At 40.9% G+C, this 19846-nt stretch overlaps 1 protein-coding gene across 2 annotated transcripts in view; it reads right to left on the bottom strand.

Annotated features, from left to right (window-relative positions):
- Positions 1–19846, bottom strand: part of LOC143362217 (rho guanine nucleotide exchange factor 17) — a 74177-nt gene that overhangs the window by 33617 nt on the left and 20714 nt on the right. For both annotated transcript variants that reach the window (XM_076802195.1, XM_076802194.1), the window contains exons 5-8: positions 18111–18612; positions 8016–8435; positions 4603–4906; positions 3225–3525 (exon numbers count right to left, since the gene is read on the bottom strand). In XM_076802195.1, the coding sequence (XP_076658310.1) occupies positions 3225–3525; positions 4603–4906; positions 8016–8435; positions 18111–18612 (1527 nt within the window). The remainder of the gene's footprint in view (positions 1–3224; positions 3526–4602; positions 4907–8015; positions 8436–18110; positions 18613–19846) is intronic.

Here is a 19846-nt window from a genome sequence, read left to right as displayed (position 1 = left end):
AACAAATCTACTTTCGTATGTCGGGTTCGTCGTAGGTCATTTTGCCTTTCGCGCATCATTGTCAAAGTGCAAATTCCGTTCTAGACATTTTCAAAATTTAGGATATAGAATCTTCAGTTTTACGTTCGACTCAAATATCGAATAGAACGACGATTTTTATTTCGTCCGAATTTTTATGTGAAAATTTGTCAAGCCTGCTCTCTCAAATCAGTAAAACCTTTGTGAAATGATTTCGACTATAAACCCCTGAACAGCGGGTGCTGGGTCCATTTTGACCCAGGATATGATGACAGTTCCACTGGAGCTATTTGCATTGACATTAAAGAAGTGGGTTAAAAATATATAAAAGAAAATTGATTCACAAGAATTTGTTTCGATCTAACTATAGCTGCTATGAGGTCACTATTACAACTGTCTAACAGTGTAACAGTGTTAACATATTACTTAGCGGTGGCTTAAGAATTAAAAAAGAATCAAACCGCCATTTAGAACATAGTCCAATAATTTCTTTCGGGAATACTTTTCGAATGAAGATTTTCAAGCTCGTTTTTGCCGTAGTGCGATCACTGAGAATCATACTCATCGAGCAACGTGCTAATACGTTGAGTTAACTATTATTTTCGCTATGGAAACCTGTTCGTGAAAGAACTGCAATTAATTAGTTCCAGAAGCGACTATAACTGGTGAGTAACTTTCTATCTTCCTGCAATCGTTCTGAGACTAATGATCGGTTCTCACGCTAGATTCTAGACAGATCATCGAAGAGTATCATCGCCAGAGCTTCTCGAACGAAGATTCGTCGAGACGGTCCGTTCAATTAGTGAAAAAGCTCCGACACGGTGGCCCGTTCCCTGGGGGTCCTAATTTCGCGCCGGTGCTCGAAAACATGATCGATCTGCTAGCTCCACAGGCACGTGACGCGGAGGACCGTCCGTCGATGTATCAAGGTCGGATCGCATAAAAATGTTGGTCGCCGGATTCCACGCGCATCGGCGGAGACCGATCAGTCCCCGGGTACACCTAAGGCCAGGAATATCCTCGTAGATATTCGCACAGCCGCCCCCGCTGTGCCAGAATCAAGGGGACACTCTGCAAATCTCGAGTGCACTGGCCAAACCACCAACTCATCCCAGAAATATGGCCGAACATTATTATTAGATTACATTTTCCCCGCCAGCCTGGAGTCGTGTATTACAAATGACGACTCTTTGGATAGTTTGTTCCTTCATTTCTGAAATGCCTTGTCCGAGAAGGATGCGAACATTACGCTGACGAGGAACGAGCGTACAGTGCCATAACTAGGCTGCGAATCTTTTTGCAAATTCACACTTCTGTTAACTGCGTTCGAACGTCCTTCACGTTCCTCTCGAAATCCTACCCTTGGCAAAAATTAGTCGACCGAACACCGCGTCAAGTATCTATTATATTATTCGTAATTTTTATGCGGAAAATGTTTCCACCAACGATCAAACGTAAATGCAATAATGAAACTTGAAATATATACAGAAAATATTAACAACAAAAATGAATCTGTTTGGTCGGAACATGTATAGAGAATATGTATAATTCATACAGGTCTACAAATCGTACTTTATAAATTTTCAATGTAAGTCCACACGAAAAAGTTTCTAAATACAACTTTTAGTATTTTCCCTGCAATCTCGACCAATCGCGATTTTAATCAAACCTTTTTCTCACGTTACGTAGTGATCCAATTGGTCTAACTGCTCAAAAAAATTCAAGTACTATAGTCCAATATTGACAAAGTCATGCGATTTGTAAGAGCGTGCGAATATTAGTGGGAGTCACTGTAGATACCGATTTAAGAAAAGGTTTAATTACCCCCAAGCTTCAATAATACAATAAACTTTGGTACAAAAAGTACTGAATAACACCGTTTAGATTTCTCGTGAGTGTTTCAATAAAAGCTTGCATTTCACAATGGCAAGCAGTTATTCTTGGATCGGTTTGAACCCCTGTTTACGAACAAATAAAACTGACTACCTTGAATATTTTCGCAACTATAAAAGTTACTGAAAAATTTGTCGCGTAAGAGTTGCGCGGGAAAAAGAGGGGACCATCGCGTAATGATAACAATTTTTTTTTCACACGAGGAGTCGCTTCGGAAATTGAAGGTCATCTTTGTTTCTCTTTAAAAAAAGAACGTTGTATTTTTATGATCATAGTTCAGTAGGGACTTTGGTGAGAAATATGGCGACCTATGGTACAAAATGAATTCAAGGTCGCGTATAAAGATGAAAATATCGGATCAAGACCAAGACGGATCTTAAGTCTTATCGACGATCTTAAGTCAGTGGCTGAACGGAAATTATACAGCAGTTAGCGACCTGTTGACTGTACCATAGTCACGTGACTACCGTTGGCTCTTAAGTATCTTACTGGTGCATCATTTTATGGGTCTAGACGTTTCCATATCGAACTAATGTAATATTCAGCCTTAAATGCATGATTGTGGTCTGCAAAGAACCCCAGTGTTGGATTTTGTGTTAACATTTTTAGCCGCGCCATTTGTGAACTGAGAATTCAACTATTTGCTTCTGCCAATATTTAGGTTATGTTTAATGTGTTTACAGAAATAAATTGTTGCTGTAATCAAAGTTAGCAAGGAATTAGGTAAGTGGGGTCCTCAATGGACCCCATGTATGCATTCGTGTTCCGAATATTTAGTTTACCTATGCACTTAAGGGGGCCGTCATGGTTTGAAATCCATATACGTATGCAAGGGTCAAAATCTAGACAAACTGTCGCTTCAATATTGCAACGAGCAGTTTAGAAGTGGTCAATTGTGTTTCCTAAAAGTCCAATCTACGTCTGTATGGAGCCCAAATTGCGAATTTCTACCTCATCGTGGAGTAATTTGTAATATTCGGCAGAAAATTCGAATTCTGAAGCAACTATGACGTCACAAGATGGCTGCCGCTGAGAGGTTCTCTTAATTTCGAGAGATTTAGTGTTCGTATCGAAAAAAAAGGCTCCATACAGACGTAGCAAAGACATGTACAAACACGGTGGTATGCATTTTTAATTGACTACTTACTTATTTAAGACGTAAAATGTCTAGAAAAAAAGGCACAGCGTAACATAGCGTGACAGTCAAGGCCAAATGCCTGCCGGCCCCCTTAAGTATCTTACACGTGCATCATTTTATGGGTCTAGACGTTTCCATATCGAACTAATGTAATATTCAGCTTAATGGTACTCACGTTTCGATGTGCTGGTGCGCGGGCCACCCTCTCCGAAGAACCTCGAAGCAGTTCCGCCAGGAGTTCAGGACTTGGTCCCGGTAGTCCTTCGAGTTTGCTCGGGCTGGAAGTTGTCCTGTGATGGCAGGGAGTTGGCGGCTCGGACCCGCTGTTATTCGAGCTCGTGGTGTACGAGAGATTCGCGGAAACTTTCCTACGCGGACGAAGACCTTCCTCGAGAGCGATATCGGTAGCTCGAGGCTTCGCCATTTCGGCCTCGAGCATTTGCCCGTAGGGACCGCGGAGAGGCCTCTTGCTGTATCTGAACAAACGAATGTAATAGTTCACTTGCACCGCTTCACGCGTACCTTAACACTGTAATTCGAAATTGAAATGTTTACTAAATAGCCGAATATTCAATCGAATCTCGAGCACCAACTCGATCGATCCTCGAAACCGTGCGGTATGTGCAAAACATCACCAAATTCAATTATCTGGCCCACACTTTTTCAATTTCCGTTTCATCCGTTCGATTGTTTCATTTTATTCCGACATTTATGAAGTTCCGCGTGAAAATACGAATTTGCGTAAACACCTACACCGGGTACAAAAATGATTTAAACATTTGCGATTCTCGAAAAATTGTCGATGTTTATATTCTGTCTATTTCTTCTCAAAAAAGACCAACTCGCAAATATTAAAACTGTTTAAAAGTTGCCTGATACTACTGTGAGTGACTGTAGGTCTTTAAATCTAAGTATAATCATATTCTGTAAATTTTGTTGCATTCTCGTTACGAGTCAGTTGCGCCGTTCTGGTGACTGACTCTTATACGAAAGATCTAAGCACGCTGGAAACCTAAGAGTCATGTCCGTCTACAAGTCATAAAAGCCTGTGACTGCTAAGCGATAGTGACAAGAAGACTGCGAAAATATCTTTCTCCGATACAACGGTGGTGTGAGTAGTTCCACTGACTCCAAATCGTAAGGTCGGCACTGACTCGTAATGAGAATTCACTGTATAGGTAAACATACCGGTATATACATATAGCGGCATGACGTCATACCGGTATTTTGGTGTTTCGGTTTCTATAATGGTTTCGAAGTGTGACCGAAAAATATCGATATATTTCACATCTCGGTATAACTTTCTATCGACAAGCCACCCAGTTAAAGGGTCAATTAGCATTAATAAAATACAGGAACCGTCCCGAAACGTCTGTGTGACCATTTCCCGGATACTGGAATCAGTGTGATGGAGACAGTGGGGACCAAAAATGGTATGTACTGTTAGGCAAACAGCGGACTCTGTTCCTCTCCTCTTAAATCGTGTCCGTAGGCAGACACTTCGGGTCTATTTGCATTCTATTCGGATATATTAGCGGTGGTTCTCGTGTTACCTTCTAGGCGTGTGGCCCTCGCAGTCGGAGAGGTCACTGGGCGTCGCAGGTGGCTCGTCTCGTTCCTCGCTGCTCTGAGCTGACAGCTTGTTCCTGTCGGTGTCCAAGGGCTCCGGCCATTGGGTTATGTACACGCCCTTTCTCCTTTTGCTGGTGTCCCCCCTGTATCTTCTCGTTTTACCCGACGGCGAGGACGTCTCCGAGGGTGCCTCGCTCGCTGCCTCGCTACCCTCGCTCGCTTGGCTCAGCCGTGGCTCCTCCGGTGGCGGTGTTATTATCACTTCGTGCGGCTCTATCCTATTTTCTGGGAGATAACACGTCGTTTTAACTATATCGAACGCCAACGCTTCCCACTGGTTCGCAATCACGGCCATTTCGACCAACGCCGCGAGTTAAATGTTCGTCCGGAACGAAAGTTCGCGGCGTTTCTAAATTAACGTTCGAAGACGAAACTAAGACTCGTAGATTTACTCAATAACATATTTTCTGGTCCATTACTTTTTGCGATTTTTGATTGGCATGTCGTTGTCAGAAATATCTTAATTTTGTCCATTTTAATTTGAGAACGCTGCGACCTTTCGTTCCAATAGTGCAAGGTTTATTCAAAAGGTTCAGGGACATCACGCATGACACTGAAACTATCCAATGTAACATAATGTAATGGACAGACAGCGGATTTTACTTTTGCATTATGTTCAACTCCTTAAAATTGTTGTAAGGTCTACCTGGTCTAAGTAAATGTCTATCAAATAATTTTTATGTTACATAGAAATCCGCAGTCCAATTGTGACAAATAATTACTCATGGAAAACCATCGAAACTATACTTTCTATTTTATGGCAAGCATCATTCATTTCTCGTTTCGATGATCACATAAATTTTTGGAGACTGTAAACCTTCACAACCCACAAGACTAACTGTCATAACAAACACAGTATTCATTGAACATTGGAGAAGAATGTACGAATTCTGAGAACCCAAAAAGCGAAGAAATAGAAAAGTAAATGAAACGGAGGGGGTGGGGGGATAGAGAAGAACGCTCTCTAATTTTTCTGACATTTGCCAATCCGCGTATCCAGTCGTTCGAGAAACGGCGTGCTGACGAATCGTATTCGTCATAGTTAAACCGATCCCCGTGAGCTAGGGGATTTATTGTGATTAGCGAACTCCAGCCACGGGTAAACGGGCGTGAAGTCATCAATAAGGATGGCTATAACCCGATGACGCTGAAATTTCTATTTCGTTTGCTGGCACCCACAGTTCTGAAAATAGATCCGCGTGAAATAAAATGGAAACTCGCGGCTGCACCTTTCTAACTGTATTCCTGTCCAAGTACCGAAAATAGTGCTTCGCGCTCTACCCTTTGTCACAGTGAACTAGCGAAAACATCGTGTTGTTCATCCGTGTCGATTCAACACTGATACAGCATCCATACACGGCGAATCTTCATGCAGATCAAAATCCGCTTCGTTAATTGCGAGAAGGAGAAGCCAAGTGATTGATTTATTTTCTTAACAATTTTAACGGATCGACATTTAGTATTTCACCTGCTCACCGTGGTCATATATGCATAATTTTATGCATAAATCGACTAAACTTCGTCATCAATGATTCGATAACAGTGTCAACAAACATAAGACAATAGCGATAATATTTATCCAAACGACAACTTTATACTCTAATTTGTTTAGCAAACTAAAACTAGTATTAATGTCAGATAAATCACAAATTATTAACGACACATGCCATTCAAGTTTCTCAAATTTCAGTATAGCGAGAAGTGTAATAAAGAAGTAAATCTGTGAGTATGCTGTTTATGTGATACTCAAATTCGACAGATCAATGTGGTTCAGAGGATGGACGTCAAGAGTATCAAGACGATCCTGACGTCCACAATGACAGAGACACACGGAACAAGGCGCGAATCTGGCACGAATAAAGTCATTAGATTAAAATTACAAGCCCCGAGGATGTCGGCATTAATAATACTATGTTGCCAATTTCTACTGACGAAATCGGTCGAATAATAAGCTGTCAGGTTACACTGAAACCAATTTACAAGTTCAGCCCGTATCCCAAGTGTTGAAAATCCTGTTATCTCAACGCTGTCAGGCGTCAGTCGCAAAATTGTACAAATAAAATAACAATGTCGAGCTTGCGTTGCCACCCAATTACAGAATCTCGTTTCCACAAATGTCTACGGAACCACTGTACATTCGCAAGTCGCCTATGTCCGAGATATCGAAAAAATTCGCATAATAATTTTTGATTATAAAACATTCGTACTCCTGCGCATTAATTTCTTTCCTGACAGCATAATCCAGTGGCTTCATCGAAGGTCTCGAGATCCGCACGGTAGAGCTTCCGAGTGTTGAATGTCACCGATTAAGAAAGAGATTTCGAGTAATCCTTCTTAATCCCCCAACGATCGGATCTAGGCGTCTCGGACTGGCAAGTGACACGGGCAGCAGACAGTTTCAGTATTTAAAACCAGAGATGCCTAACAGAAACCCACTAATCACCGCTTCGCAGGCGAGAGGCGACGTTTCATCGGAGAACAAAAATCGCGGCTTGTCAAAGATCTCGTTTACCGAGCGAAATGCTATTAAATTGTTGTAATCTTGTATTCGATACTTCCCTCCCCCTGTCAGCCAATAAGCAACGTCTAGACTGCGGATTTCACGCGTTTACACCAAAAACGAGTAGGAGCTGTTTAAAACAGCAAAAGGATTTTAACCACTCGCCTCAAAACGACGTTTCAGAGACGTCGTAGACTGCGTACGTGAAACTTGATTATTTCTAACCTTGCATCATAAACTAACCTGTGTAGTACCAACCGTAACTGTTTTACAATGATTTTAATCCAAATTATTTTACTTTCGTATTTAGCTAGTCCTCACTTCCTCAGCTTCAAGTCTGCGTATGAAAAATTTCGAGAATAACAACACCAACAATTGTACTTCTCGGCTGCTCTAATAGGTTAACACCAGAACTACCCTAAACGTGACTTAGACTTGTCTCTTTATAATAACAGCAAGATTGAGTTCGCTCAAGTTTCATGCGATGTTTATGGTAACGTGTGTACTCGAAAGAAGAGATATATTAACCCTTTGCACTCGGATGTCCCCTCTAAGGGGACATGATGAGTCCAGAATCGATGGCTCCGAGTGCGAAGGGTTAAAAAATGTCTCGCGAAAGCGTTTTCATAGTTTCAGTAATCGCGAAAGAAGAAATCATGCACCAGCCATTCTGACCGGTTCGGTAGTTCTGGTGTTAATGTTCTCGCGTATAGAAATTTGAATTGAATTACACGTTGTTGCAGCTCCGGAATAGAAACGAGGCTTTGGACCGCAAAGGGTTCAACAATTTCGGAAATCAGGAGGTTTTCGATTAGCGTTCGATTGGTGGCTGACCTTTTTGCACGGTCTCTTCGATCGCCGAGTTCTCGACGAGCGGGAAGACGGGCTCCGACGTGACGATCTCGATCGGAAGACCATCCGGTTGCACGAGATCGACTCGCGGCTCGTGGATTTCAGGAACCGGTGGTTCCGGGCTGGTGAGGGCACTGGAGGTCGCCAGGCTGTCGGAACCATCGCTTCTCGGTCGAATCTCTTCGTGATTTCCGGTCTGCGGTACGCCCAAGCCTTCCGCCGAACCGACAGCGCTGTCGACGCTGGGCGTCGATGTTCGTGGACTTTGACGATTCGGGCTGTTCTGCGGCGTCGAGACCACCGGACTGACATCCCCTCGCCTTCGCGGCAACGTGCTGGCACGGACATCCTTGTTTTCCGTACGGTTCGACGTCGCTATTGGCTGAGCCTTCGTTCGATTCACTGGAACAGTCAAATGTCGTTGAATTTCTGGAAACCACTCTATTCATCGACGACGGAAATAACGTAATCGTAACATCATACATCGATCAAACGTCACAGCTATTATTAAGCACCGAACGCCGGCTCGTTTTGACCTAACGCTGTTGCAATTGCAACAACTAGGACTTTACATTTAAAACAGCAGAGACGGTAACGAAGCTTAAGATTGTCGTACTGTCTTCGACTTATTGAGATTGTTGTTTCTTGCAACTGACTGCGCAGCTTTGTGCAAAATAAACGTTTTCCGTGTAGGTCGCAAGGCTTACTTCTTTCCGCCTTTAATCATTTTAACCACTTAGGATGGAATTTAATACGAGGACATTGCGACATTGCTATCAGACCAGTTGGAAGTGGAATAATCCTCTATGACAACCGATAATCGCTTAAAACCATTATCAAAGTAAGATCGTCAGAAAATGGAAGCGCAATTCACTTTTGGTCCGACCGTGGTTCTTATCACTTCTGAGAGACGTTTTATCAGTCCAAGTAAGTGGTTAATAGATTGAAAATTATGTATCGACGTCCTTCAATTCTTTTAGTCTTCCGGCTACATCAAATTTCATCCACTTGATCGTTGGCCCTTAATGGAAAAGAATTATTTCTACTTTCCGACGAATTCAATTATTTCCTCCACGAAACTGGATTACGTACCGAACAGCTAACTATAAGAATTAACTGAAACTATAATAATATAATATACGTATGACTAGTACAATAATTGCGTCCGACAAAAATACCAAATAACAAGAAACCACGTTGGCGAATTGCACTTTTTAACCCTTTGCACTCAGCGCTATTTTCACTCTAAGACTAAATATTTCTTCCGTCTTGGAATATTTTCATTTTATTCACACGAAACTGATCCGATTACCACGTATAATATTTAAATGTTTAGTTATCTATTAAATAGAAATTTTGTATTATAATATTTTCTGTAATTTCCTTGAAATAATGCCAGAATAATTTCTGGTGGTGCTTCAGAGTCACCACTCGAGTGCAAAGGGTTAATATGCATAAGTTTCTTTGCTCCACAGGATAATCCCGTCGAATCTTCCATTCGATTCCGGCAATCAAGTAATTGACCTTTCCACCATCGGATCGGGACCTCGCGCGTTTCCACCGTGAAAAGACGAGCGCGGGCACGGTATAAAATAAACTTCGAGGGAATCTATTTGTTCCCGACACCTTCTCGAGCAGCGAGGGTGAATCATCAATTTTTTAATCGAACTGTCTGTCACGGAATACCGTGAGCGGGGAAAAAGAAAATACACATCGGTTGGATCCTGTGTGTTCGTCGTATTTTTAACAGTATCTCGGCTGTTTTTGTGCCGGCTAGGCTGCCGCAAGGCCATCGGAAGCGGGACTACGGCGAGAAAGAGAGAGAGAGGAAGTTCTAATTACCTCGTCGAGTGTTAGGTAAGTTTGGCAGCCCTCTCAACACGAGGAGGTGGACCATTCCAATAATAACAAGCGGAGTGTGAGAGTGGGAACGGGAACGAAAATCTCGGTGACGCTCCAAATCGACAGCACGTCTTCTTGGCCGAATTCCGGCAAAGATAGCGTTTGATCAACAGACCGGCCTCGCATCTTCTCGATGCTTGTCCCGATCCTTTATCGATTTTATATCATTCGTCGGCGGAACCGCTCGGCCAAACTCAAAGGGGAGCAACTGTTGCCACCTTTACAAGTGCGTTAACCCTTAAATGTTTTCGTTCCTGGTGATTCACGACCGTATAGTAATAGCACGCCAGAGATAGAATGATCCACCGGGGTTTCGACTTTTCCGGATCGTTGTTAGAAAAAATTCACAGAAAGTTTCGACGGCAGAACAGTGTCTGACTTTATTTTCTCATTTATTCAAAATGAGTACCTTTCTCACAATTATTAAGATTGCAGAATGCATTCGTGTGAAACTGTTACATTAATTAAATTAGGATTATAATTAAATATATTCTTGTCATTTTTATGGAGTCATGTATAATAGTCACTTTTAATGCTCAGTTAGTATTAAACGTATTCTGTTGTTCGTTAAACCGTATTCTATCGTAACATAAAACGTCGGAAATTGTTTGTTAATTGGAAGTTAAGAGGTGGGTAACAAAAGGTGTAATCATTTGAACGATCAAATAGCAAACGATTTGAACCTAACCCGGAGCTGATGTTTATTTTGTGCGATCGTTAGACATTGGGTAATAAAACGATGATTTTGTGTCGAAATAGATCTTTATGTTAGAGAATTAATGAAGATGTGACGGTACACCTTTTTGAAATTTTATACTATTTTTACCGTAAAGGTATCCTATTCGTCTTTTGCACAGTATATCGTTGCAACGTTGCAAAATAGTTTGGCCGCGACCTGCGTAGAATATCTATTTAAAAGGACACACGTTCCAGGAAATACGTTTACAATGTACACATGTCTCTGATAATCGAAGCACACTCGCTCGGTGTACGGAGAGATAAATAGGCGAATCCAATTGAATACTAGCGCGCGAAAAGAAATGCAGAATTGTCAGATTTTCTTAAAAAACCGACAATTTTTAGGAAATTAATACAAAGTATTTAAATTCGGGCGATGACACAAAACCGGGAGAAAAGTGTAAAAAAAAAAGGTGTAAAATATATAAAACATTTGAAAATTATATTTTGTTGCTGTGCAGCACTGTGAAAGTTTAATTTAGATACTTTGGCGAATACTCGTATATCTTTAACGTGTACATAAATCTGGTTTAACTATAGACCAGTCAGATATCTTGCGAAAGATCAATTTTGTAGTATGAATATAATATATTTTTAACAGACTTGCGTTAGCTATAATCCATCTCAGTTTCCTTCAGAAGTACAGTTATGCATACGTATAGACACGCAGGGCGTCCCAAAAATTTATTTCCTTGAAAAGGGTGATTGCCAAGGTCATCTGAAATAACTTTTTCCTTTACGAAAATGTTCCCCGCGGCTTCGTTAAGGAGTTATTGACGAAAAACACGGACCAATCAGAGCGCGGCGTTGGCATTGGCCGAGCCGGAATCCGTCTTCTGTAACCGCGCTCTGATTGGTCCGTGCTTTTCCTTGATAACTCCTTAACGAAGCAGCGGGGAACATTTTCATAAATGAAAAAGTTCTTTCAAATGCCCTTAGGAATCACCATACTCAAGAAAACACAACATTTTTGCGACACCCTGTACATTGTGAAATACGTAAAATTCCCGCGGTCCTCGACGCGTTAATAAATATATGTGAATAATGGCACTGATATTTTATTCGTAGTGAACATGGCTGTTCTATTATTCATTTAAAAATATTCATGGAGTGTCAGAAAAATCCTAACCGATCGGTTGAGGATTAAAAAGATGAAGTGGATGTCTTCTGAGGAAACAGCTCGTAACACTTTACCCGACACGGGCTGCAAATTTTTAATGAGAACGACTCATTCGTCCACGTCGAGTCCGTGAGCAATTTCGAACGGGTCGTTCCCGCGAAACTGATCGACGTCATCGCGAGCATTTATTTCGAACACGGCCGGATAGGGGAAATCTATTATCTCCTCCGCTTTCTCCCGATCTGTTTTTTCCCCGATCAGGCCGCGTTCTACGCCGGTTAATAGTCGAAGACCGTGGCGGCCGTATTTCAGAAGATACCTAGTTACCCGTCCTCGTAAACCGTCCTCCGAGCATAAAAGGTGTCCCGCGAGAGATTTGTTGGCGCGTTAGCGCGAAGCGTTTCCGGCTTGCGCGGCGCGCCGCGATTCGTCGCGTTTCACGCCTTCGGCCTCGTTACACATTGACAAATCAACGCACACTTTTTCCAACACACTTCTTTAATTTGCTCCCCTTCGATTTCGACTCTCGCTTTTCATTAGCCTCGATGAGGCAATCCCATTCGCGGCCAACAATCTCAGACAATTATGAGATAAAAAATGACGAGGTTATTATGGATTAAGTGTTTTGAAATTTTGATCACACTTATGGATATAGTTCAAGATAACACAGTGAAATTTTTATGCAATTATCTTCATTACTGTTTAAATTGCCGTATGATTCGTGCGGGATATCACTTTAACCAATCCTCTTCTGCAGATATAAAATAATCCGTTTATCTTGTGAGCTAGAGTCATGCAAAATAACAATTTTCTTAACAAAATGCCTGTCGTGTACAGCAGAAATCCGCTAGGATTGAAACTTTTCGAGCATTAAAAATAATATTCTCGATACTGACGTAATTTCATTTCGCCAAATAAGGGGATCCTTATTTTATATGTGTCTAAAATTTGAAAAAGATTCGTCGATTCATGAGACCATAGAATAACTTAAATAAAGATAATTCTTCTGCAGACATAAAATAATCTGTTTATCTTGTGAGCTAGAGTCGTGCAAAATAACAATTTTCTTAACAAAATGCCTGTCCTGCACAGCAGAAATCCGCTAGGATTGAAACTTTTCGAGCATTAAAAAAAATATTCTCGATATTAACATAATTTTATTTCGCCAGATAAGGGGATCCTTATTTTATATGTGTCTAAAATTTGAAAAAGATTCGTCGATTCATCAGACCATAGAATAACTTAAATAAAGACAATTCCATAAAAATTAGACTGTATCATCTTGCAATATATTCAAACATGTATGCACACAGTATGGCCGCGCATATATATCACATATTATGTACAGAATTATTATAATTTTGAACAGCTACATTTAGTAATATCAGCTTCTTCTTTGACGAATCTTGATTGAATTCATGTCAATTCGACAGGATTCGCCCACATTCAGCACACTGCATGCGGGTGTCACCGAAACAGTGTCGCGTTTCTATGAAACAGAATGAATTCAAAAACTTTCGTGTCTTGAAACAGGTTAAAACCAGGCCTCTCCGCAAGCCAACATTTTATTATCCACGGAAGCTCGAGAAAGGAAGAACGAATGTTCAAGCACGATCTCTATCAGCGAAACGATTACGATACGAGATTTACTTAATAATTACCTAAGCGCTGGTTGATTCAGGTCAGGGACGCAAATGCATTCCATTAATGCCACAGATAACGGTCTCTGGTGTCCCCGGTGCTTCGAGTTCTTTACTATGAAACCGAATCTGCCGTCGCCGTCAGTATGTAGTTCAGGGTTATAACTATCCGCCTAGTCGAAAGTCAATGTTACGTTGCCGAAAACGCGGAACGGCGAGATCCTCAGGGACAATCGTTATTTTCGGGGCCCTCCCCCCCCCCCTTCCCATCCCCCCGCCGAAGTAAATTCGGCGACTTTTTTCCGATGCGATAAAACGGTCGCGAAACGGAACGACGTGTAATCGTATCGGGGACTTTGGAGGGTATTCGTGGTGTCTTCGCAGTTGAAGATTAAGTGCGACAACGGGCTTAGCGTTGATCGACGCCGAAATTTCGCTGTTGGGCGAGACCACGGTGTTCGGTACCCTCGGGAATTATTGAACTGGAATTCACGAATAAAATATGCCCCGGCCGCGTCGACGAATTTAGGACGCGGACGCCTCTTTAAACGCGCGAGAAACGTTAAAACCAGCGTTTGAAGAGCGCCCGAGAAAAATGAAAACAAAAAGTCGAAAAATTCTACCGCGTTTCCGAATAACAAGAGCTACGTATCCGAGGAAACCGCTCTCACGGATTTAGCTTTCTCACCTCAAATGACACGAATTTCCCACAGTGTTTCCTAATCGGGATTTAGCAATTCGGAATTACTATAAGTATCATAGCTGACTTCAAACTTTAAAGATAGTCTCGTGTACAAATGTTTGTTATCCTTTTGACCGTCACGTTGGTCATACACGGAAGACACAATTTGAATATCAAACTTGAGAATAAAAAAGAGCATGTACATAACTAAATCTTGCACCTCATTGATCCTAATGAACATTGCTATACTTCTATTCTTATATCGTAGAATGAGCTGTTCTGATTCTGCGCGAATTTTATGGACAACGGCTGTCAACATGTTGGAGATGTTGGCAACCATAGTTCAACGCGAAACGGAATGTAAAATAAAAGAGTGCGTGTATTATTTAAAGTTTTTGGCAGTAGAAGTTTGCTTTTTGAGTGTCGGATTTGATTGTTATAATTCAACCAGTATTCCCATTTCTAATTATATCGAATTACCTTGTTACAAAATTGGTAAAACGATTGAAACCTTGCAGGTTACCAAGCAAAAACAAATAGAAAAGTGGAAAACCAAGAAATTTTACCGCGTTTCCGAACTTGACAAGAACTTTGCGAGGAGACCGTTCTCACGGATTTAGATTTGTCCCTATCTTAGTTATACAAACCGACACCTACATGAATGTAATAATAGACATAATGGGTAGTGTTTATTTGGCGAACCGCCATGCCGCCGAAGTCTGCATTCTCGCGGGAGCCCGACGGTGGCCAATATTTACAAGTTGCTGTATACAACTCGTATAATTAATTGACAATGTTTTCCCTTCCAAATTTCCGCGTTTCGCGGCACACGCGGATTATTTATCGCGCCTCGAACGCGGGAATAAGACGATTTCGGAGGTATCGCGCCGATTATATAAAGCTGATTATACCACTACAACTTTCCTTCTCTTAAGCTCTTAAGCGAAGACATTTTTTTCGGGATAATTATTTTTACACGATTCACGTAATTTTGTAAAGCTACGTCATTTTGTGCTCCTGTGTCCTGTATCTTCCAGTAGAGTGCATTTTAGAAACGTCATGACTACAGATTTTGTGCGCTTATGGCGAAAATGAGTAGATCAACCAGCAAAAACATTTAAAGGATGTAACAAAATGCTGTGAAATCCATTTTTCACGTTACCAATGCGTCAGAGTAAAATTCTCAGTGTGCGATATGAATACGAAACAATGCATCCAATTTCGTTGTTTCTTTTTTCGAAAATGTGCTGGGTTGGATGAAATTGTTCGGTTCAATAAAATTTGGGTTTCGGAGTTAAAATGACTTCGAGTGCAAAGGGTTAACATACTCTCCTCATGGTTAGTCGAACAGGTAGCAGGTAGCAGGGTCAACTTCTCCCTCCTGACCATTCTATTCGTAGACTATACTTGATCTATAGCGAGGGTTCGGTGTTGTAATCGCAGTACTTCCAGAAGCCCATCCGTGGTCAACCCAGGCGGGTCACCAAAAGGGTTTTAACGAGTGAAACTTCTATGCTATCTCTTTGTCAGCCCAAAAGGGGGGGGGGGGGCTGTGCACTCTTAGAATCCAAAAACCCTTAGGTAATGAGTCATTACTAATGACAATCCCACGTTTGATACAGGTATACGAATCACGGGACACAGAATATCGTGGACTTTACAAATGGGACAAATTGTTTCTGTTCACCGTAACCCGCCATACTTATATGTACATTAAAAGTATACATTAAAGTATAAAAGTATACATTAAAAGACTTGACCAAGTATCCAAGTAATTTTTTATTGCCCAATTAATGCCTCGACGAAATCATTTATTTGCATTAGAAATGGCGCCGAAAGTTTTTATCTTTTATCTTCATAAAATTGTTCACTTAAAACAATCGTATTCGAGTCTTGAAAATAATACCCATCACTTTCTATAAAGTTACAACATTTTGCAGGTGAAAGTTATAAATGATGAATTGTGAGGGTGAACTTCAAAAGTATATTTTTTAACCGCGTATTAAATTGTGCTTTTGCAATTTTGAAACATTTAATACTTCATACAAAAATTATACCAATTCAGTGTGGCTAGACCCTCACTTAAAAATGTATTGTTTTAACGTAAGACTGCCAACTCGTGCAAACGGTTCTCATAAATTATGAGAAAAAAACAAATTAAATTAATTACCCACTGTAGTCTATACCGCATACATTTATTATGAATTTTAAACGCGGAGTTTCAGCAGAATTCTCAAGCGAAAGTAGGATATTGTACCGAATAAATTCCACGTTTAATTTCGAAACATTAATTAAGGAACATTGCTTTCGAATGTACGATTTCAGCTATTTTTACCGGGTTTCCCTATCGCACGCATGTGCACAATGGTTGGTAACGTGTTAATTTTTTCTTGTCGAGCGGCCCCAAGATTTTTCGGATGAAAACATGCAGATGGGGATAAAGATCCCTCGAATCTTGCGGTAACAATAACATTTTCCGAGGAAGTAAAGCAGAACCTTCTACGAGGAGCGACCAGCAGAACCAGTTTCAAGCAGGTGAAGACCCGAAAAGATAAACACGGAAACAAAGCACAATGAATGCTTCGGAGTAACTGTTCTTAGGATCGCTTCGGCTACCACCATCGCGTCCATTTAAATAACTCCGGGCGTTTTATTCGTGATTGTTCGAACGTAAAATTCGACAACTCTTAACGAACTTCCGAGAACAAAAAATAAAACCTCGCCTCTCCTACACATTATTTTCACCAAAAACCTATCAGTACGATTTAACCGTTCCATACCAAAAAGGAATTTAAAAATCTTCTTCCAAAAAATAATCCCTGAAGAATCCCTTCATGTTCAAATTTTCCCATTGCTGTTGAATAATCTTTTCAAAAATACTGAGAATTATAATTACACGAAATAACGTAATGCAACGTGACGTAATTACGTTATAATTACATTCGGGATCTATTAAACAAGTAATGCGAATTTTATTACCGGTATCTCTTCTGTATTATAATTATATGAATTGTAATAAAATTGAGGAATTAAATATTTTCTTGTGTACGCCTATTGCACAGTTTCGATAAATATAAACAGTGTTGATACTGGCTTCCGGATGCGAGTACTGTATCGATGAAAAATGACATACATAGTCGGTTTGCCAGCATTCGGTTGGCCGCATCTAAACTCCGAAGATACAACGACACAGCACCGAGTAACCTTAACTGCGAGAACCTGAAGAGCTGACTGAAGAGCTCATGTAGCATTTAGACGACCTATTCCTCGCTGATTTTGATACATTGATTGTGGGAAATACCGATGCGCGAACGATCTCATAGCAAAATTAGACGAGAAGCATCTTGGCAAGTGTGAAAGAAGATTTTCAATAACGCGGGAGCAGCTAAAAACATCTCTAAAGATCTCACTCGCTCTAGAACTCCAGAATTAAACTATTTACATCCTATAAGCACTATTGGAATAAATAGACTTGGTTCTTGTTAGCAACAGCGTGTTATAACAGCGTGTGATTCTTATAACATTTCGTTCATAACGTTGCTTAGAATATTGCTTATAATATTTCCCATTAGTTTTCTTACAATATTGCCTTATAATATTGACTCACATTCGAGACGAACTTAATGTTTCAGAATCTGGGTATCTACTATTGGTTTTTTGAAATTTGTTTATCCTCGTGGACGAGTATTAACAAACGATTTATGCCAAGCAACCACTTGTGTACTCGGTAACATCTGGCCCTTAAGTTATTGCTGCGATCTATGCAAGATTTTAATGTACTATAAACGTAGGCAATTTCTATTTTGCATAAAAGCTCGCAGTCTACTGATCAATGAAATTATTTTTGCATAGGACCAAGGAAATTCAGAGGGGTTGAAATACGGGGGGATATAGAGGAATAATAATATGGGGAAATATTAGAGGGGTTTGGTCGAATTCTATAGTGTATTCTATAGTGTATTCTTGTTCTACAGTGAGGTGTGCGATTGATTTACCTTGATTGAAGTCTACCTGTCCAAAGGAGGCGCTTCTGAAGGGCGCACCAGCCCTGTGGAAGGTAAGAAGAGGTCCCCTCGGTTCTAACCTGGTGATGGCGTCCCTGGCCTCCTCGTTTCCGCCGGAGGCAGCGTTCAGGTTGTCGCACAAATCGTCCACACACGTAGCACTGTCCACCACCGAATCACTATACTGTCTCAAGTGTTTCGCCGCGTTCGCACTGGCGTTCAGCTCGTTTTTTATGTCACTTACATCACCACTGCTCCTGTCGTGTTGCCTGCCCGATCGCAAGGATCTCCGTGGATCGGCGCAAGTCTTCCTGCACGTATCCCTACCCGACTCACTATAACACTCGTCACCGACACTGTCACTTCGGCCGATCGTCTTCAGGTGATGTTGCTGAGGATGTTGGTTGTTCGACCCGTGGCCGCTCCCCTCGCTGTACGTGTAGCTCCGACAGCTCAGACGGCCATCGCAACGGCCGCATCCTTGACCGATTGTCTGGAAAAGAATACAATTATTTACTGACCTAAGCATTCTTTTCGCGAAAAGATGTTTTCAAGCTGAAATTAATTACCAGACACACCACTAGGTGTCCCAATACCTTTTTAACCCTTAGCACTCGAATGGTGACTGTAAGGCGCCACTAAAAATTGCTTTATCATTATTCTAAATTCTTAAATCAGAATTTAATAAATTACTAAGCATTTCAGTATTGTACGAGTAAATTACACCATTTTTGGATGTGTAACATGGAAACAAGTATACAGAAATGTTTCCTTTTGGTGTTGAAACAGCTTCGAGTGCAAAGGGTTAATATCAATCCGTAAGTGGCACGGTGTTTGCTCAGATTAGTATGCACAGTGTTTTCTCGATATATGTCCACAGCACGGGTCTAGCCAGGGACATATATTGGCCAGGAGATACTATGCTTTGATACACTGCCGAACGTAGAAAAGGACAACGAAGATCTGGAGGTCTCCATAGTTCTGGGACTTTTATCGGTTACATATTTGGGACATCGAGAAAACATCACAAGTAGGACCTTTCTCAAATTCTGTATAAATTTTCTCAGATACCTTTACGTCCATGATTTAGGACGAAGTAAGCCAAAGGTTCTAAAGTATTTACAGAAGGGTTGAACGTGTCTTCCGCAATTTTAGAACGAAATGCTTTGTCATTCCCTTTTTATGTGACTGCTTAAATTGTATTGGACGACTTGCATTTAGCACACGTTATCGCGTGTTCACTACTACAGTTTGATTTTTTATAAATTCGTTCGGCATTGTAAACATTTTTAAGTAGGAGCCAAGAAGCGTAATAAAATGGCCCATAAAAACCGATGTGTTTTGTTAGACTCCGTATTTTCAGATACTAAGTGTTCAAGTTTGTGTACATTCCTTTGATACAAGGTGTAAATCTCGACCAACTATCGGGCATACACACGTTAGGAACAAGAAGACACAAAATGTTAAATGGCTAATAAACATTTTCACGTCGCTGAATGTTGTTTACGTAGATCGAAGATCTTCGATTCTACACGTAAAATTTGTGTATAAACGAACGCAGCATAGTTGCTTTACGATGTATCGTAAAACATAGTTTTAACAGATTCGTTTTGGAAAAGCAGAAATCAAAGTTTGTAAAATTTCGACGAATTAATTCACTCGAGGATGTCGATACTCCATGCTCTACTGCCATGTTATTGCATTGAGGATACGTTGAACGAACTCGG

The sequence above is a fragment of the Halictus rubicundus genome, chromosome 16, assembly GCF_050948215.1.
Source record: "Halictus rubicundus isolate RS-2024b chromosome 16, iyHalRubi1_principal, whole genome shotgun sequence".
NCBI lineage: Eukaryota > Metazoa > Arthropoda > Insecta > Hymenoptera > Halictidae > Halictus > Halictus rubicundus.
Note: the sequence above shows the minus strand (reverse complement) of the source record. Positions and strands in the feature narration are given on the sequence as shown.